General features: G+C 56.7%; 2 protein-coding genes across 2 annotated transcripts; one reads left to right on the top strand and one right to left on the bottom strand.

The window, feature by feature from the left end:
• The first annotated feature begins 1,599 nt into the window (after positions 1–1,599).
• On the top strand, positions 1,600–6,861 carry LOC134051750 (ectonucleoside triphosphate diphosphohydrolase 8-like). The gene is made up of 9 exons (XM_062505719.1): positions 1,600–1,725; positions 2,372–2,489; positions 3,134–3,284; positions 3,777–3,936; positions 4,478–4,708; positions 5,194–5,454; positions 5,800–5,910; positions 6,180–6,317; positions 6,652–6,861. The coding sequence occupies exons 1-9, from the start codon at positions 1,600–1,602 to the stop codon at positions 6,859–6,861; spliced, it is 1,506 nt and encodes a 501-aa protein (XP_062361703.1).
• Positions 6,862–8,795: 1,934 nt separating this feature from the next.
• On the bottom strand, positions 8,796–16,156 carry LOC134051688 (ectonucleoside triphosphate diphosphohydrolase 8-like). Its single transcript, XM_062505635.1, has 9 exons — positions 16,034–16,156; positions 15,072–15,189; positions 14,448–14,598; positions 13,324–13,483; positions 12,352–12,585; positions 10,952–11,224; positions 10,234–10,344; positions 9,279–9,416; positions 8,796–8,978 (listed from the first exon to the last, which is right to left on the bottom strand). The coding sequence occupies exons 1-9, from the start codon at positions 16,154–16,156 to the stop codon at positions 8,796–8,798; spliced, it is 1,491 nt and encodes a 496-aa protein (XP_062361619.1).
• Positions 16,157–20,110: the final 3,954 nt, after the last annotated feature.

Below are 20,110 nucleotides of genomic sequence, written 5' to 3'. Positions count from 1 at the left end.
CTGGAGAGCCGGGGTGGAAAGAGCATTAGGGATTAACCACTTCGCTGCTGGAGGAGCGGCACAGCCCGGGAGCGGGGGCGCTGCGCTGCTGGCGGAGATCAGCGAGGGGACAGATCCCAGGCAGCCCCTGCCCCCGGAGCCTGCGAGCACCTTGCGCCGGGATGAGGCAGCAGCTGAGCTCCGAGAGCCTCAGACACCCCTGCCAGACCTGTGGCACAAACACCATGAGGAGCCGAGCCTGTCCTGTCACCCTGCTGTCACCCTGCTCTGCAGGACCCCCACCGTCCTGCTGCAGGCAGAGCCAGGCTGGCAGAGGGGGTCGGGACAGAAGGAGGAAGGACCTGACAGGTGAAGAGCTGTCCCCACAGCAATCCACGTGGGATCCATCCCCACAGGCAGGAACCGAACTGTCCCCACGGTTAGAGAGCCATCTCTGACCCATGGGATCCTGTCTGTCCCCATGGCCAGCACCTGTCCGTGGCCAGAGTCCCGTGGCTTTGGGTCAGTACAGGCATGTTACAGGCGGGGTACAGGTGGGTTACAGGCAGGTTACAGGCGGGTTACAGGCGGGGTACAGGTGGGTTACAGGCAGGTTACAGGCGGGTTACAGGCGGGTTTCAGGCGGGGTACAGGTGGGTTTCAGGCGGGGTACAGGCGGGTTACAGGCGGGGTACAGGTAGGGTACAGGTGGGTTTCAGGCGGGGTACAGGCGGGGTAGAGGCGGGGTACAGGTAGGGTACAGGTGGGTTACAGGCGGGGTACAGGCGGGGTAGAGGCGGGTTACAGGCGGGTTTCAGGCGGGGTACAGGTGGGTTACAGGCGGGGTACAGGCGGGGTAGAGGCGGGTTTCAGGCAGGCCGGGGCCGGGTGTCCGGTGGGGCAGCGGCAGCCCCGAGCTCCCCGCTCTCTCCGCCCGCGGCAGCGCCCATAGCCCGCCCCGGCCGGGGCCGGACCCGGACGTCCGAGAGAGGCTCAGCTTCGCTTTCGCTTCTCTCTGCTGGGCCGGGGCGGGCTGGGCCCCGATCGCCGCCCCACGGAGGGGCGGACAGGGCTCCGGGCACAGGTACGGGACGGCCAGAGCGCGGCAGGCGGGAGCTTCGCCCCTGCCCCTTCCCGGCAGCTCGGGGCCGGACAAATTCATGATCTCCCCACCCGCCCACCTCGTGTCCCAGGGGGTCGCTTAGGGAGTAGGGGGGACAACGAGCTGCAGGGAGAAGGGGACCCCAGAGGGGCTAGAGGCTCGGGACAGAGGCAGCCGGCTTGGGGCTGCTCTGGCAAAGACCCTTCCTCCTCGCAAACCCTCCCAAAACCATCCCTTCCCAGAGACCCTCGCAAAGATCCCTCGTCCCGAAGATCCTCCCAAAGACCATCCCTCACGCACATCCTCCTCCCAAAGACCATCCCGCCCCACAGACCCGCCTCCCAAAGACTCTCCCTCCCCACACACCCTCCTCCCAAAAGCCTCCCCTCCCCACAGTCCCCCTCTGCAGACCCTTCTCCTAGAGACCACGCCTCCCCGCAGGCCTCCTGAAGACCATCCCTCCCCAGTGACCCCTCCCAAATCCGTCCCTTTCCTACCGACCTCCCCAAAGCTCATCGATGTCGCCGCGCCTGCTCGGGGTGGTGGGCTGCGGCTCGGCGGCAGTGCTGGGACTGCTGACGGTGGCCGTCTTCGTCCTGGTCCTGATTCCGGCAAAGGATGCTGTTCTTGCTACCAGGATCAAAGTAGGTGTCCAGTGAGACCTGGGGGAGCCTGGGAATGCCACCAGCCCCCTTCCACCTCGAATTCTTTCATCAGCCCTGCCTTCCTTTCAGCTTGCAGGTTTCCCCATAACCACCTCAGCTTTTCAGGACCTAACCTCATCAAGATGGCACTGAGCAGATCAACCTCCCCCAAACCACGGTCCTGGCTACTTGGCTAAGGATGGAAGAGAGAAGTGCAGCCTTCTCTTCATGACTGCTCTATCTGCCCACCACAGGCACTTTCTTCCCTATTTTCAGATGTCCAGGTCACCTGTTGGGTTTACCCCTCTCTCCCCTCCTGCTTTGTGCTGTTGGTCTGCTAAAAAAATGTAAGGTTTTGTGAGATTTGCCAAAGGCCTGGAAGCAGCCTTTGGGCCATATCTGGATGCCTCAATGCTCTGCAACTCACCCTGCTGACCTGCACGTCCTTCCTGAGCTGTAACTCGCTGGAGTGGCAAAAGCGGGGCTGCTAGAGGCAGAGCAGGGCTGCTGAAGGGAGGGTAGATGTCCAGACCTCTGCTGCTCATGGCCACACAGGGGAAGCAGGAGCAGGAGCTGTCAGAAACCCCCGTGACACTTGGTGCATCCCTGAGCCAGCTGTGACCCCACGTCCACTCTGCCTCCCCAGTACAGTCTGGTGTTTGATGCTGGCTCCACACACACGTCCCTCTACATCTACCAGTGGCCTGCGCACAAGGAGAACGGCACCGGCATCGTCTCCCAGGTGGAGGCCTGCTCTGTGTCCGGTGAGTGTGCGGAGATCTGTCCTCCCTCTCTCCCAGTCTCCTAGATCTGTCCCAAACTCTCACAGCACCATCACTGATCCGAGTCTTTCAGCCTCCTTTGGGCTGAAGGGAGAATGCCCTGTGAGGAATCATAGGAAAGGGTCGGGGGATAGTCTGCATCTGAGGGAGCCCTACAGTCATTGGGAGGTGCAGAGGTGGGGGAGGGATTGCGTCCCCATTTAGCCCAGGTCCTGCAGCCAGTCCTGTCCAGATGTGTACCACCTCACGGCTTGGGATGCTGGATGTAAAGTTTGCTCCTTCTCACCTGTCTCAACTTCCTTGGCTCTTCTTACCACATCTGTCCACACATTCTTTCATTATGTGCAACTTTGTGTGCCCTCAGGGCCTCCCAAAAGCTTTGCACAAGTCCCTGAGCAATACCTTGTCTCCACTCAGGTGGTGCCTGACAGCTCCCAGGGGCAAGCAGCATACATTTGGTGTCTGTGCAGCTCCAAACAGAGCAGGACTGGGGCTATGGCTGGAAAACCTGGGTGTGTCTGAGCAGGCCCAGTAGAGCTCCCTGGACAATGCGGGGTCATGTCCCCTGCTGTGCTGTCCCTCTGGGGTAGCACTGGGCTCTCTCCATCACCGGTTCTCTGTGGCAGGACCCGGCATCTCCAGCTATGCAGACGACCCCGCGGGGGCTGGCACCAGCCTGAAGCCTTGCCTGGACAAGGCAATGAAGATCATCCCGGCCGAGCAGCAGCGGGAGACCCCCACGTACCTGGGGGCCACGGCCGGCATGCGGCTGCTGAGGTACCGGCACGGCCAGGCTGGCACCTCCCGGCCTTCCCGGTGCTGCCACGCTGCACCAGAGCCGGGGCTGGCGCCAGGGCACAGGGGCTGGGCCACAGGGGTGCTGCCCAGCCAGGCCGTGGGGATGGGCAGAGCATCCCTGTCTGCCGTGCCGTGGGGTGTCCGGGAGAGCTGCTGGCTGTGCCCGGGGGACGTGCCCAGTCCTGTGCAGCCCCAGGCTGGCAGCAGCCCCAGCTGCTGGGGGATGAGCCCCCTTTGCCAGACTGGCATGAACTTTCCCAGTGCTCTGGCAGAGCCTGGAGGCAGCGTATTTAGGGAGATGCCCAAGGCCCCGGGTGAGGGATTTGGGGTTTGCAGGAGCCACCTGCAGGCAGGGGAGATGTCTCCGAGCAGCTCCTTGGCAGGGCACGGCAGCCTCTCGCTGCCAGCCCGGCTCCCCGAGCTGCCAGCCAGGGCCTGCAGCAGCTGATGTGTTTGTGCCTTTGCTGGCAGGGAGGAGAACAGCACCAAGGCCGAGCAGGTCTTTGCCGAGGTGTCCAAGGCCATCGGGGAGTACCCTGTGGATTTCCGCGGAGCTCGGATCCTGACGGGGAGCGAGGAGGGCTCCTTTGGCTGGATCACTGTCAACTACCTGCTGCAGACGCTGGTCAAGGTGCAGCTCGGGGACAGGGCAGGGGAGAGGCAGTGGGGAGAATGTCCTTTTCTGAGCTACAGCCAGCTTGCCTTATTTGCAGAGGAGGGAAGAATGGAGCTTTGGGCCACTGGTCACCCAACCAAATGTCTGTCCCTTGTGGCCGTGGGCTGCAGATTCAACCCCATTGATGGGATTAACAGGATCTTTGTGTCCATCTCAGCCTGTCGTGTGCTAACACACGGGTGGATTTTGGGATCCCAAGGATATGGCAGTGGTATCAGCCTCTGGGTGATAGCATTCCTTTTTCCCTGCTCTGAGTGTGTGCATCCCAGCAGATGTGCAGCAGTCAAGAGGCCACACCTCAGTGCTCCGTGGAAGTGTGTGTGGGTTGAGGAGGATGGGGGCAGGCAGGGGTAAAACAGGGAGCCAGGAGCATATGGAAGGTGCCTCTGGGGCTTCTGAGCCCAAAAGTCCTTGAGAGAAGGGAGTGTGAGTGCGAGTGCGAGTGTGAGTGCGAGTGCCTGCAGCTCAGCCTTACTCTTGCTGCGTGTTGGGCCAGTTCTCGTTTGCAGAGAAATGGGAACATCCCCAGGACACCGAGGTTCTGGGAGCTCTGGACCTTGGCGGTGCCTCGACGCAGATCACCTTCCAGCCCGGGGTCCCTGTGGAGGACAAGAACACGTCCGTGTTCTTCCGGCTGTACGGCACCAACTACTCCCTGTACAGCCACAGCTACCTGTGCTACGGGCAGAGCCAGGCCCTGAAGATGCTTCTGGCAGCTCTGCACCAGGTGCCACGGGGCACGGGGACTGTTCAGCCACCTCCCAGTGCCATGGCACATCTGCCCCCTGCAATGCTGGGTGTGCCTGTGGACAAAGAGTTGGGAATTGGCAGAGGCTTGGACTTGATCTAGGGAAGCAAAAAATGCCCTCATTTGGATGGAAGGTGCTGGTGGTTGCCAGCCAGGGCTCCCTTCTCCCCACATCTTGTTGTGCAGTGGCATTTTTTGTAATTTCCTAAGCTCAGATGTATCTGTAGGTTTTTTGCTCTCACCATTCTCTTGCCCTTGCTCCACTTCTGCCCCGAGAGAGGCTTCCCAGCACAGTCCCTGCACAACTGGCCGGAGCCCAGTGCTGTGGGAGCTAGGGGTGCTCAGGGAGCTGACGGGTGGGATGCATCCAGTCCTCCTGGGGCGTAGGTCCTGCTTTTTGGGATGGGCTGTGGGATGGGTCTCAGTGGCATGGCAGCCCCATTAATGGCCCTGTCTCTCTCCAGGCCAGCTCGAGTGCTCAGATCTCCCACCCCTGCTACCCCCGGGGGTACCAGGAGAACCTCACCGTGGCAGAGCTCTACAACAGCCCCTGTGTGCATGCGCCAAGCTCAGCCAGCCCTGGCCATGTCCTCAGGGTGATGGGGACAGGGAACCCAGCCGAGTGTGGCACGGCCGTGCAGAGACTCTTCAACTTCAGCTGTGGGGCGCAGTGGCCGTGCGGGTTCAATGGGGTGTACCAGCCCCCTGTGCGGGGACAGTTCTTTGTAAGCAGCCTCTGCTCCTGCGCCTGTGAGGGGCAATGGGAATTTGGGGCATAACCCTGGAAAACTGCTCTAGGAGAGTGTCTGAGTAGTGCCAGCCCTGGCAGCTGGGTTTTACCTGACACATGGAGACACAGAGTGTGCTGATCTCTGTGCCAGGCAGCCCCATCTCTCTCCCAGGACCATTCCCTGTCCATTTGGGAGCATTCCCTAGCTCCCTCCCAGAGGGTCACTGCCAGCACCTTGCAGTTATGAGCGGGGCCTTACAGGAACCACTGCAAATGGGTGGGGGGCAACAGTGGTCTGAGTGCTTCACTAAGCTGTCACCTTTGGTCTCAACACCCACAGGCCTTCTCGGGGTTTTATCACATCCTTCATTTTCTGAACCTGACAGGAGGCCAGTCCTCGAGCTTGATTAATGCCACCATCTGGCAGATCTGCAACAGCAGCTGGGAACAGGTGAGATTCTGCCCAGGAGTGCATTTCACCTGGGCAGTGGACAGCCTGAAGTCTCATCCACAGCCCATTCTCTGCTGTGGTCAGTTGTAGAGAGCCAGGAGGAAGAGAAAGGTCTCTGCACCTGGAAAGAGATGGGAGAGAGATGGGAGCCTGCAGCTCCCCGGGGTCTCCTTGTTCTCCCGGTCTTTGCTCTCAGCTGCCCTGAGGGGCTGTTCCCCAGAGTGGGCACATCCAGCCCTGCTCTGTGTCCAGCCTCCCCCTGTTCTGAGGTGCAGGAGTTGTTCCCCAGAGCGAGCAGGACCCAGCTCTGTGACACCTGTACAACCAGCTCCTTCACCCTCACCCTTCTCCTGCAAGGCTACAAATTCAACTACACAACATGGCCTAACATCCACTTTGTCTGGCAGGTAGGAGAGAGTCCTGCAGCCCCCAGCTTCCACACTTTGTGCTGTGAAGTGCCTTGTGCCCATCCTGCTGCTGCTGGGGACAGGGCATACCAGGGCAGCACAGCCCCACTACCCATACCCAGGGCAGCTCTTGAGCTACACTCACAAAGCTGCTGGGACATCTGGCCTGGCCCTTTGTGTTCTCTCCCAGTTTGTGTCACTGCTGGGGCTCCTGCAGCCCAAGATGGGCACAGAAATGGTGTTTGTGGAGCAGGACCTGGGGGTGCAAGCTCTTCTCTAGTTTGCCTGGTACTTTGCAGCCTTTCCCATCCCTCTTTCCTGTCTGTCTGTGCAGGTTGCTAATGTAGATGTGGGCTGGACTCTGGGCTGCATGCTCAATCTCACCAACATAATCCCCTCAGAGCCTCTCACAGCAGTCATAGAGCTCCCAAGAAGCATCTGGATAGCAGCCACAGTTCTGCTGGCCATCATGCTCATCCTCACCTTGTGCCTGCTCACAGCCATGTGCTATCAGAGAAGCTCCTCAGGCTATGAACAGCTGTAGCAGCATTGCCTCCAGAGGCTGCTGAGGCCACCGAGTCTTGCTGCTGTACCTTTGCAAGTAGCTGCTTCCCAGGAATCACCCTTGTGTGCCCAGAGGCCATGGACTTGTTCTGGGGGACCCTAAGTCCTGGCTTGGTGAGCTGGAACTGGCACAGCTGTAAAACAAACTTCTCATAGCTGTGTGCTTTCCAGTTCTCCTTTCCCTGCACTGCTGGTTGAAGATGCTCCAGGAGGGAAGGCTTGGCCCTGTGGGCAGGGGCTCAGCACTGGGGCCTGGGAACCACTATGCTGTGGGGTGGCTGGAAATGGGGGTTAGGGTTGTCTGGCAGCTGTGGGACTGTCACAGGGCTGGTGAAAACCCACAGCAGAAACCGTAGGTGGGACACTCACGTCCTGCTACATCCCAGGGCCAGGGTCTGCATCTCCCATGGCCACTGCCAGGTACAGGGGACCATGGCATTGGGGATGTGGGGGGCACTGGCCTGCTAGACGGGGCTCTGCCTAGGACTGGGAAGCCGTGTGAGGGGGGAGATGGCACAGCCCCCTCCTCTCCTGCATGAGGTTCCTCTCCAGTCCAGCTGCATCCCATGCCACAGGCCTGGCAGACAGCTCATCCTCCCTTTCCAGGGTGACTTGGGAACACTCTGGGACATGGCAGAGGCAGCTCCCAGGACCCCCCTTATATTTCTGGGGAGTCCCACTCACAGCCAAGTGACAGGTGAGTTGAGACACCTCCTCTGAGAAGGAAAAGGCCTGTCCTCATGCCCTGTTGGCTCCACTCCAAGGTCCAGCAGACACCTCAGTGTCTCCGGGGACACCTCCCAGATATTCATTGCCTCTCCCCTGAGTCTCCGTCATCACCAGCCATTACTTGGGAGACAGAAGTAATAAAATCACAATGATTTGGGAGCAAAGTAGCAGGCATTTCCCCACGGGCTGCCTTGTACAATGTTTATTTGTGTGACGAGAGCTGTGAGGTGCCCAGCATTCCACAGGGACATCAAAGGTCTGCTCCTCACTGTGGGAACGCAAACAACAACATGAATCATCCGCAGAGCAGGTAAAAACGAGCAGAACCAAAGGCAAAGGCCGTGGGCAGGACCCAGGTCAGCCATGTGCAGGGCAGGACTCACAGCCTGCTGGAGCCTCATCCTGACACCCATGGGGTCCAGGCCTTCTGCTGGTGGGACAATGCTGTCTCCAGGAAGGCACTGTGGAACATCAATCCCTTTATTCCAGGTGAAAAGGAAGATGATGAGTGCTGAGATGATGATGAGATGACACGACATGCCATAACATGCTGATGAGACGATAACACGGACTCTCTAGAGGGGCATGGACCATACTTCTGACTTTGGGTGCTCAGTTTTCTTTCTCTCTCCAAGACCATCTCCATGTAAGCCCCAGCCACAGACCCTCCACAGGGCCAGCTGGGGTCCCACAAAGATCCTTAGCCTGGCAGACCCAGCAAGGCCCACCTGGCTGTTGGCGACTGCACTCATGGAGCCAGCATTCCATGGAGCACCCTGTCCCCAGGTGCCTGCACCGTGCCCCACCAGGCTGGCACTGGGGCACTGTCCCATGTCCAGGCTGGCCCTCCACAGCCCCACAGCCAGCCGGTGGGATGTAGCTATGTATGTGACAGGCAGTGCAGTGACAGGAGGCACACAGGCTTGGCTGAGGCTTCTTCAGCCGATCCCATTGGGTCTCCATGGGAGTGGAGCTCCACTGGAAACCTCAGAGAGTGCCTGTCTGCATGTTGGGGCTAGGCCCGTGGAGAAGCAGACCCCAGTTCTCTGGAGCTGTAGAGATGAAAATGCTTAGCAGCACAGACCCAGCCCTGGGCTCCAGTCCCACAGGCAGGAGCATGAGGATGCCAGCATGGTCCTGCAGGCCTGGTCCATTCCTGCTGGGCTCCCAAACATGGCCAGGCTCCTACAGCCACAGCAGCAGGACCAGGGCAGCGAGCCCCAAGATGAGGGTGAGGATGATGATGGTGATGGCTGCAGCCCACAGGGAAGGCCTGTGCCCCTTCAGGCTGGGTGGAGCTTCAGCTGGGACCATGTTGGTGAGGTTCAGCATGTACCCCAGTGTCCAGCCCACGTCGGCGCTCCCTGCCTGCTCCGAGAGAGGGGACAGGGATTAGCCCTGCAGGAAAGCCACTGCTGGCACAGGGCCACCCACCCACTCCTGCTCAGCACAAACAGGGTGCAGTAGCTGTCCCTGCACCAGTGCCACTCCAGGACAGGGGGCAGGCAGGGCTCTCTGGACTGTTGCTCCCCAGCACCCCAACATGAAACTGGCTCCCCCCCAGCAGCCCCCATACAGGGTTTGGCTCTCCCCCAGCACCCCAATATGGGGCTGGTTCTCCCCCAGGACCACCTCTGCTCCCCCGCACAGGCTGGGAGTACTGCCCACCTTCATCTGAAAGATGATGTTGCTCCAGCTAGTCTCGTTGAACTTGTAGGCATCGAGGAGGAGTGTGAGGATGTAGTTTGCGTTGGCACAGTATTTAGGCAGTCGCTCAGGATTCTCTTTGGGGTAGCTGGAAGACAACTGGGATGGGGAATGTTTGGGGATGAAGGGAAGGCTTTGAAGACAAAGCCCTGAAACATGTTGCATATGCGGCAGTGACTCCACAGTCACCTGCATCCAGAAAGAGACTTCTGGGCCAGGCAGTGATTTTGAATTTCTCTTTACAGGGCAGCTCCTTTGGGGAGGAATTACACTCCACATGGAAACAGAGGCACATATTGTAGCTTATTGTAGCTCCTCCTGCCCTGGATTCTCCCATCCCAGCCTCCTCATGCAAGGGGATCCTGTTCTGTGCCCCATGGAGGTGGTGGCATACTTCTGGGTTTATCCACTCCCATTTGTTGCCCAGAGAAGCTGTGGCTGCCCCATCCCTGGAAGTGCTCAAGGCCAGGTTGGATGGGCTTAGAGCAACCTGGTCTAGTGGAAGGTGTCCCTGCTCATGTCAGGGATGTGGAACAAGATGAGCCTTCCCAACCAAACCAGTCTGGAATTCTATGATTCCAAGATTTTACTTGTCTTCAGCATTGTGCCAGCAACTGGCTCTGCTCTCACCATCCTCCCTGGCATCCCCATCCCCACCTCCAACCCCAGCTCCTGTGCTGAAGATGAGATTTTGCTGCCCTTGCCTGCCCTGGCTGCCCTATTCCCAAGGGTGTATGAGCAAGGAGTGGATGCAGGACAGTCCCAGCTCCACACAGAGCTCAGGAGTGGCTCTGCTGTGTAGGGCACAGCTCAGAACCAGAGAACCTTGCCCTGGAGGGGTCCCCACTCCCTCCTCCCACCCCACAACCCCTTTCAATCTGAATGCTCCACACAGCCTTCATCCTGAGGAACATACATCCTCCCAGCTCCTTGTGCAGAACCCCTCAATGGACTCTCTGACCACGGCCAGAGGCTGCCCCTCCGTCAGGTTCAGGAACTTGAAGTTATAGTAAAAGGCAGAGAAGGCCTGCAAGGCAAGAGACAAACACTGGAGAACTGCAGTGGAGCATGCCTGGCAGCTGCCCCATTGCAGCTGCCCCATTGCAGGAGGTGGGGTTTTCCTTCAAAGGGTTTGTCCCACCCCAGGTAGTCCCAGGGCATTGTTGTCCCTGTCCCAGCAGGTGATGGGCTCTGGGTTGGTGCCTGCTGGTGACAGCAGCACAGCCTGCAGAGCCCGAGCCTTGCCTGAAGGCTGCTGTCTCAATTTTATTGACAAACCCCTGTTTTATGAACAAATCCATGGCAGTGTTCAAGGCCAGGTTGGACAGGGCTTGGAGGAACCTGGGAGAGTGGGAAGTGTCCCTGCCCATGGCACGGGGTGGCTCAAGATTAGCTTGAAGGTCCCTTCCACCCTAAACCAGTCTGGGATTCGATGATTCTCAACATGGTCCCATTTTGAAGTTTGGCTGGAAAACCATCCAGCAGCAGTCCTTAGTGTGGCCTCAGGCAGTGGCGCTCGGGGACCCTCTTGCTGTTCCCTGCAGGGAGGTGGCAGTGCCATGGGCCATCGGGGACAGCCCAGCCCAGCCCCGCGGGACGCCCTTCGAGGAGGTGGGAGCACGGATTTGCCTTACAATAAACTGCCCTCGCAGCGGGGGCTGGTAGACGCCGTCAAAGGTGCAGTGCTGGCTCTGGCCACACGCCGAGAAGTTGAAGAGCTTCCTGAGGGCTGCCAGGCAGGCGCTGGCGTTGCCCCTGCCCTCCAGGGTGGCGGTGCTGTCGCCCAGGGCCAGGCGCGGGTCGCTGCCGTCCGTGCAGGGGCTGGCGCGGAAGGAGGACAGCGACACGGTCTCGGTGTAGCCCTTGGGGTAGCAGGGGTGCTGGACTCGTGTGCTGGAGGACGACTCCTGGGGACAGCAAAATGCAGCTGCAGCTCCTCCGGACCCTCCTGGCTGCATGTAGACACACCCAGCATCTCCCCAAAACCCAGGCACCGACATTGCCAACTCCTGCCCTTCAGTCCTGGTCTTGTTGGCTGTCCCAGCATGAGCCCAGCACTAGTTCTCACTCGGCTTTGTCTCGTTCCCTCTCCCACAGAGGCAGAGCAGTTTCAAGGACCCAGCATGTCTCTGCCCTGGCCAGAAGGATCATTTCTGGGGACATAGAAAGCCCTCTCCACCCTAGCTGTAGCTCTGGTTCTAGCTCCAATCCCATCCAGGGTCACCATGGACTTTTCCTGACCATACAGCAAAGACAAACCCTTCTGGCTCACCAAGGCTGCTCTGCTGGTGAGATGCACCTCCATGAAGATGCTCTTCACCTCTGACCTTCCAAAAATTGGCCTCAGAAAGATCTTCAGCTCACGTTTCTCAGGTCTGTGAAGTCACAGAGTAGCTGAGGTTCAGGAGAGCTGTAGGTTCCCTGTGCCAATCCTCTTGTTAAAGCATGACATGTTAAAGCAACTAGAGCAGTTTGCTCAGAGCCTTGACCCATCAAGTTCTGAGGATCACCAGAGATGATGCTCACAGCATTTCTGGGTCTGATTCCAATATCTGATCATTCCTATTGGAGAAAACCTTTCCACTTTATCAGGTTTGAAACTCAGATGTTCCAGCTTGTGCCCCTTGCCTCTTGTCCTGGCACTTTGCACCTCTGAGAAGAGCCTCGTCCTGCATTTCTGTACACCCCATGTAAAGCCAGAAGATCTCAAACTGCCCCTTTTGACATTTTCCCCATCCCTGGAAGTGTCCAAGGCCAGGTTGGATGGGGCTTGGAGCACCCTGGGATTGTGGAAGGTGGCCTTGTGCATGGCGGGGGACAGAACAAAATGAGCTTTAAAGTCCCTCTCAACCCTTCCATGATGTCCTTGCTCCTCTCCACATTTGCCCTGCCATGCCCCGAGGAGACTGTCCTTGCTCTCAGTCCTTGCTGATGCCTCTCCAGAAGAGCCCTGCCTGTCCTTACTTTATGCATTAACAGGTCTGTGGTTGGCATCATGATGCTACAGGCCAATTACCCCTCAGCAGCCTCTCACCACAATTAATTCCTTTGCCAGCCGCTTCAGCATCTCGTTCTGCCCATAGCAGAGGTAGCTGTGAGTGTAGATGTTGTAGCTGTACCCGTACAGGGTGAACTCAGAGGCTTCATTTTGGCTCAGTCCTGAACCTTCGGGCATAAAGGCGATTTGAGTGGATGCTCCTCCAAGATCCAGTGCCCCAAAAATGTTGGCTGCCTCCGGACGAAGCCACGTGTGTGCTTTGGGAGAGTACTGACAAGGAGAGCCAGGAGAGGAAGAGAAGTAGCACAGAATGTCCTGAGCAGAATTCTCATCCCATTGAAAACAACAGGATTTTTTAATTAAATTCAATCGGCCTGTTCATGTTAGCCCTCCCCCACCCTCCCTGCCCAGGCAGCTGGATATTTATCAGAGCCATGCCGGAGATGGAACTCTCAGGTGGTCAGGAGGTGCTGACATGATGTGGGTTCACCTGGCTTTGAGTTATCATCCCCAGGCCAAAGTGCTGGTAGGGACTGGCTTGGGACTTGCCCTTCCCAAGGAGGTTGCAAGGGTCCTGGTGCAAGAGGAAGAATTTCTATCCAAGAATCCTGCAGCAGCCCCCACAGGAGCCTGACACTGCCAGCACTGCACTGAGCAGTGGCAGGGCTGGGACAGGGCTTTGGTCTGAGCTGCCTTCAACTGGAGTCTCTCAGCACTGCAGGGAGATGGAGCTTCCCAGGGCAGGAAGACAAAGCCCAGCTGTGCTGCACTGACCTCACTGTTCCCGAGAGACCCTCTGTCCACACGTGTGGAGATTGCCCTGAGCTCTCAGCAGACACCCTCATTCCTGAGTTCTCCCTCCTCACTCGTGGGCAAGCCAGAGGATGTGTCTCCTTCCCCTGGGTCATTCCCAAAATCTGCTAACCCTAACCTCTCCTGCACTGAGAAAGCTTAAGGAAAATTAGAAAAACTATTAGCAAAGGAGTGAGGGTTCCACCCTTCTCACACCTTGGTGAAGGAGTCCAGCAGGTAGTTGATGGTGATCCAGCCATAGGCTCCCTCTTCCTCTCCTGTAAGGATTCGGGCCCCTTTGAAAGCCACAGGGTACTCCTGCATGGTTTTAGCGACCTCAGCCAGGACTTGCTCTGTTGCTGAGCTGTTCTGTTCCCTAAGAATGATGCAAAGGACAGGACACATACCTAACTACACCACAAGAAACACAAAGCAAGAGTCTGGTTCTCTCCCAGTTCTACATACTCAGTTTTTGCCACAAGCAATCTGTCTGAAAATTAGTTTCCTGCCACATGACTTGTCTGAGCTGCTCATGCAGGGTAAATCCCAGGTGTCTTGGCTTGGCATTGCCAATCTTGGAGCAACAGCAACCTCTCCCCTCCAGTGCAGCTTGATCCCAGTCACCCAGAGCCTTCCCAGGCCACCCTTCCCTGTCTCAGTGCTGGAGACTGGAGGGGGTTGTGCTGCAAGACCCAGGTTTGAACATCACCCCTGGCTGTGCCCAAGACAGGGCTGATTGCTGACCTCCAGGGTTTTTCAGGAAGGGTCCAGCCTGGGTTCAGACCTCTCAGGGGGGAAGATGTCTCAGGGCTGTTCTTGCTCTCTGAAGTGAGCTGCCTTCAGGCTATGGCCCAGCTCCTTCCCAGGTCTGATTGCCAGGGCACAGAAATAATGTGAGCTATCTGAAGCTATAAAACCAAGAGCCATGAAATGAAGGCTGGTATTTGAAAATAACTAATATGGGGTGGTGAAAGGTGAGGACAGGACCTGCAGCACTTCATTGTCTCCTACAGCTCTGCCCCACCAGCACCCACCCACATGGGCATGTGGCACATCTGGTGGCATCCCAACTCCCTTGTTATTAAGGAATAATGAAGAGCAAACAAAGCTGTGAAGAATATTTCTTGCTTAGAACTGGGCATGCAGCACCATCCTGGGATGTCCCAATAGACACTGCTCAGGACAGTTCAGCCCTTTCTGTGTCCTCACCTTCTCCTCTCTCCCCAGTTGTTTGCTTATGGCAGTGTGGGAGCTGGGGTCCTGACCCTGTGCGGGAACTGTCCTGGCAATAGCTGTTTGCACTTCTGTCACTGCTGTCACCCTCTGTCCCACAGCAGTACCTCAGTAGCCTCATGCCAGCCGTTGCTCCAAGATAAGCTGGGACATCCCTCTGCTTTTCAGCAGGAACAACTTGCAGGGCTTTATCCAGGCACTCCCTTAGGGAATTGCCAGCTTCAGAGGGATTATTGGCATAGCTTGATATGCCTTGCCCTGAAAAAGAGTCAGGGTGGGACAGGCTGATTGGAATGGCTGGGGTCAGGGTTGTGGGAGCAAGAGGGCAAAGGACAGTGAGGGCCGTCACCTCTCAGCAACAAAGGTACTTTTCCAGGGACCCCAGGCCCCCTGAGGCCAGACTGACCCACACGTCCCTTCCTCTCCCATGTCTCCCATGCTTTCAGCAGCATCCCCCGTTACAAGAGGTGACACCTTCTCCAGCCAGGACAGCAGCTGGGGACACTCCAAGGTGGAGAAACAAAAACTGATTCACCATTGATGTGCTTCAGTCCCCCCGAGTGCACAGGCACCACATGGTGCTAAGGGCCCGGGGCTCAGGGAGCCCCCAGCCACAGCCACAGCTCCCCAGTGCCCACAGTGCCAGCCCCAGGGACAGGGCTGTCCAGACGGATCACCCCACCCACCACTCAGACATGGCAGGACAGAGCCCACGGCAGGAGGATACTGACCCTGGACATCACAGGACAAAGTCTGGCTGACCACTCCAGTGTTGTTCTCCTTGTCTGAATCCCACTCATAGACAAACAGAGAGGTGTGGGATGAGCCTGCATCAAACACCATCCCATACTGGAAGGGGAATCAAGACATAATCAAGGTAGAGGAGCAGCAGCCTGACCCTGGCCCCATTGTCACCCTGCCAGGGCAGTGGGGCCAGAAGATTCTCCAAAACCCATGTTTGAGGCACAAAACCCATCAGCTGTGCAAAAAGCCATGGCAAAGAAGAGCACTGCCCTCAGTCCCCCACAGTGACTTTGTCATTCTCTCTCCTGAGGTCTGTGCTGCAATGTCAATTCACACAAACATTTCCTGTTGTTTCCTCATGCTTTTTTATTTTCTTTCATGGTCACATACATTTTGTGTCTACACTGGCCCCCACCCTGAGACCTGCAACTCTCCCATCTCTTGTGCTCCCTGCTACCCCATGGCTTCACCCAGCCTGGGCAGGGATGACAGGGCCTCTCCAGGAGCACTCAGCCACCTGCTTCTCCCCCATAAAGCCTTTCCCCTCACCCAAATCCCTGTCAGCCCTCTCCAGCAGCTGGGGTGGGATGCCATGCCCAGGGCACAACAAGGGGAGGCAGGATGCTTGTGCCATGGTGTGAGGGTATGGACACACTGGGGGGAGCTGGCAGGAACAAAGGGCACCAGAGGTGCTCTGGCAGAGCGGCTCTGCCCTACCCATCTGCCCCAGGTAATCTCCATACCTGGTACAGTGTGGGAATGAGTTCCAGAGGAGCCTTCCCCTCTGACTTTCTTCTGCTTGAGGTTGGCACAAAACGCCCACTCTGTTACTCCCAGCAGGTCCTGACCCATTGCCCCTCTGAGCCCCACAGACCAGCTGCCGGCTGGGAGCACCTCCCCAAGGTGACAGGGCTCACCACAGATGCTCAGGGACCTTCTCTGGGCTCACCTTGACTGTGGGTAGCAGCGTCACATCTTCAATCCTCACCAGGCTGAGAACCAGGGTGATGATGGAGAGTGCCACCAGTGCACCAACGATTGCACTGGTGAAGGACTTCTTCCTGGTCAGCATTGGGGTGAAGGCTCCTGAAAACCCAAACATGTGAGAAAAGTTGTTAAACACCTGGGAACAAGGGTGTCAGTGAGACCTGCAAGGAGATCCTCTCTGAAAGCTCACCCTGGCTCAAGCTGTGCCACTCAGAAATTCTGGTGAATAATCAGATGTTCTCCTGGGAAAAAGCAGTATTAACAGAAAATACAGGGAGCTGGAGGAAAGAGGGGCTGTTTGCTCTGCAGCCTGGCAGAGCCATAATAGGATCTCAACAATCTTCCAGGTCCCACAGTCGCTACTGCCCGGCTGCCCGCTGTTGGGAAGGCTCAGGTCTGGGAGGGACAGGAGGAACTGTGCATGGAGCAGAGGAGAGCAGGGAAGCTGCAAAGCCCTCAGCGTGAGGCACTGCAGCAGGGAGGGCAGGGAGCTGTGTTTCACAGGCTGTGAGGAAGGACAGCTCACCTGCCGGCACTCCCAGAGCCCTGCCCTGGCTCACCCAGGCTGTGCCCCCGTGGGATCCCTCGGGGCTGGCCCTGTGCTTATCAAAGTGCAGCAAACCCAGCTTGGACTTATATTTTATGTCTGTTGGGGGCTGGTGCTTTCCCTTTTCCCTCTGTGGAATTTTCCCTATTGTCATGCTAAGATACCTGTTGACTGGGCCCTGGTGGCAAGGGGGAGGGAAGAGGGAAACCCTGCGAGATTCAAACATCCAGAAGAGGAAGCAGAGGGAAAGCTCTGGCTTGGCCCCATTTTCCCCGCAGAGTTCGGACGAGAAGGACGATCGCTGCCTTGACTCCATCCCAGCGCCAGGATCCATCCTCACTGCTGTCAGACCCTGCACTGCTGCCTCCTTGCTTTAACCTGCCACCATCCAGCACTCTGCTGAGCACCAGGACCCACACCGTGAGCGGAGAGCTCTCTCTCCATCTCTCTCTCCCCCTGGGACAGCGCTGCCATCACCCCCAGCCCTCCTGCAGCTCTGCGGGACCTGCCCGCCCCCAGCACCGGGAACTGCAGCTCAGGGAAAAGGTGCCTGCAGCCAAAAAACACTGGGACTGAGTTACTGTTCTGTTTGTGGATAATTTCATAGCTGTTGTTCTTGTTTGTCTTGTTAGATATACTAGTAAAGAACTGTTATTCCTATCCCCATATCTTTGCTTGAGAGCTCCCTTAATTTCAAAATCATAATAATTTGTAGGAAGGAAGGATCCCATTTTTCAGTTCAGAGGGAGGCTTCTGCTTTTCTTAGCAAACACCTGTCTTTCAAACTAGGACAATGTCCTTTCAAAGAGGATACTGCTGGAAAATCTTTCCCTCATCTTTTCTCTGAGTGTTCATCACCCTTAGTCGAAACTCTTGAATAGCTGTTCTCCTGTTTGTGTTGCAGGTGTATATTCATGGCCCAGTTTAGCATTGCCCTTATCTTCAGCCTTCTCCTCCTCATTTGAATGGAATCGTAATGTGCACATCACTGCATTTAACCCTTGTCCCTCTGCTTCCCTGTGCTGTCACATTCTGTTTTCTCTTTGCTCTCCGAGCCTTAACATTCCCATTACAAGCTCTCTGAAAAGTCTGTAAGAGGTGAGAGTGATATTTGCAGCACCCACTGCCCAGGAATCTAACGGAGTGCTAGGTACCTGGTAATAACTTTTACTACAATGGGATGGAAACTCACATCGGAGGGGAGGACTGCCCTGCCAGGAGGGTCTCAGCAGCACTGGCTGGGCTTTGCCAGGGGACACCAGAGAGGCCAAGACACCATCATGGCCCAGCTGCGACTGTGGTCACTCCTTCCCTGTGTTTGACCCAGCTTTGTGAGGCTCCTGGGGTTCCTGCAGACCCCGAGGAGGGGTGAGGGAGTGGGAAGGACTCAGGACTTCCAAAGGGCTGGGGAGCAGGGATGTGCTCCCTCTGGGCTGCACAGCTGAGCTGCTTCCTTCTGGTGCACTCCCTGATAAGCCCTGGTGGGGCTATCACAAGGATCTGCGTGGACAGACCCAGTTCCAGCTGCCTCAGCTGAGTCACACAGGGCAATGCCGGGAGGGAAATGCTGTGTTGGGGCGCTCTCATTGCCCCTGATCCTCCCTAGCACCTTTGCCGGTGTTTCAGAGGTCCTGCTGTGTGCACTGACAGTGACTCCACCATGCTGTGAAATCAGGTGCAGCAGTCCCAGGGCTCTCCTTAGACCCCCGGGCTGCTCCCTCTTCCTGCTGTTCCTAATCTGGGATCTTTCACCCTCCGTGCAGGAAGCAGATTCACGCTCTGAGTCGAGACAATGATTTTATTTCACATCTACGCAGAGATGGGTGCTGGGTGGTGAATCAACAAAGCCGACACACCCTCAGCATGCCAGGTGCCCATTTTGACACATTTGAAGGAACAGAAATCAGTGTTTCCCTACAGCTAACCACAAGTAGTGCAGCCACTGATTTTGCAGTCTCTGCCTCATTTAAAATACTTATTTTACTAATCATGCTCTGTGGGGAAGGGGCTTATGTGAATACGGGGTGATCACAGCCTATGGGCAGGGATTTTACCATGCTAAGGAGCACTGGAATTACACAAAGTTGTTCTTTGGCTTTGTAATTTGATTTATAGTGTGCTCCTGCTCTTCACTTCTCGGGTCATGGCTCTAGGTTCCTGTAGGGTTGGTTATTCCCTCGTCTTTCGCAAGTTCTTTTGTTTGTCCTGTACTGCAGTGAATTTTTAACCTTCTCGTGGTACTTAATTTCAACAAATCCCCTTTCTTAGACTTAGGGAAATGTTGATAGTGCATTTCCCATAAGTTTCACCTTGTTTTTGGAAAAACATAGTTTATTCTTTCATTTTGTGATATGGTGGCGTTGTTAGTACAGCCTCTGTGGGCTCATGGCACTTCAACATTCCCATGGCAGTCTCTTTTGGGGTGATTCCTGAATCCCAAAGGGTGCCACTACTCCTGCATTCCCACCTCCACATGACACACAACCTTTGGATTCATCTGGATTCAGGGGGAGGGGTGGATGAGTGTCCCTGCTTTGGAAACACCCTGCTGACTGCACAGGGCTGTTCTGAGCACGGGGGTCTCGTCCCCACTTAGGACAGAGAGGCAACAACCAGCCCTGGTTCTTCAGGCACATGTGGCATTGTCAGTGGCTGTGTGTCCCCCAGAGCTGACCAAAACCTCCAGCTCCAAACCCAAACACAGGATGAACAACTCTTCATTTTAGTTTTCCTGTCCCTTTTTGTAGTAAAGAAATAGTCCCAGAAGTGTTGTTGAGGGGCTGTTCCCCCTTGCCCATGCTGGCCCCATGTGCAGCTCTGCAGCTCTGCCAGGTGATGCTGCCCTGGCTGGGCCCTGGCTGTGAATCACAAGGATCTGTGAGGAAGGACACTATTCCAGCTGCCTTATCTCAGCTGAGTCAAACAGGGAAATGCTGTGCAGGGGAGCCCTCATTGCCCCTGACCCTCCCCAGCAACGCCCCAGCAACACCCTGGCTCTGTGCTATATTCAGCCCTCAATTTTCTTCAGAGAGTCACACGCAAAGTGGTGTCTCTGCTAAAATTCAGGGTCTCAGGGCTACGTGGTGTCCAAGCACCCCAGGACCTGGAAGGGCCACCATGGGATGCCTGGCCCTCAGAAGCAGCTGCTCTCACATGGCTTCCCTTGGGTCCTTGGACACATCAGCCCCATCCCTGTTTGGCTACAGGGCTGTGCTCTGGTGAGAGTGAAATGTGCTATTTGCTCATAACTCTGAAAGGGATCAAGGATCTCATTCTGACTTCTGATAGACAAATCTGCTGTGGAGCAGTGGCTAGAGCACACACACACACCCCTATTTGATCTGCTTTTGACATGTATTTATTTGCATGTGGCCCTTGGAATGACTGGGACCTAGAATGGAGTTGCCACACTGGTGTGGGGACTCGGTGAGGGCTCCAGCCCAGCCATCACTGCCAGGCACTGGACTGACTGGTGTTTGTGAAATGACATCA

This window comes from Cinclus cinclus, chromosome 19, assembly GCF_963662255.1.
Source record: "Cinclus cinclus chromosome 19, bCinCin1.1, whole genome shotgun sequence".
Taxonomy (NCBI): domain Eukaryota; kingdom Metazoa; phylum Chordata; class Aves; order Passeriformes; family Cinclidae; genus Cinclus; species Cinclus cinclus.
The sequence above is the reverse complement of the archived record's forward strand: the minus strand, read 5'-3'. Positions and strand labels throughout refer to the sequence as shown.

Bases quoted from the DNA above. Each gene is read 5' to 3' on its own strand.
- LOC134051750 (XM_062505719.1), top strand. From the start codon at position 1,600: ATGTCGCCGCGCCTGCTCGGGGTGGTGGGCTGCGGCTCGGCGGCAGTG. The intron at 3,285-3,776 runs GTACCGGCACGG...CTTTGCTGGCAG, and splicing joins GCCGGCATGCGGCTGCTGAG to GGAGGAGAACAGCACCAAGG. The intron at 4,709-5,193 runs GTGCCACGGGGC...GTCTCTCTCCAG, and splicing joins TTCTGGCAGCTCTGCACCAG to GCCAGCTCGAGTGCTCAGAT.
- LOC134051688 (XM_062505635.1), bottom strand. From the start codon at position 16,156: ATGCTGACCAGGAAGAAGTCCTTCACCAGTGCAATCGTTGGTGCACTG. The intron at 15,190-16,033 runs GTGAGCCCAGAG...TTCCCCTTCCAG, and splicing joins CGCTGCTACCCACAGTCAAG to TATGGGATGGTGTTTGATGC. The intron at 9,417-10,233 runs GTATGTTCCTCA...TCCCCATCCCAG, and splicing joins GCACAAGGAGCTGGGAGGAT to TTGTCTTCCAGCTACCCCAA.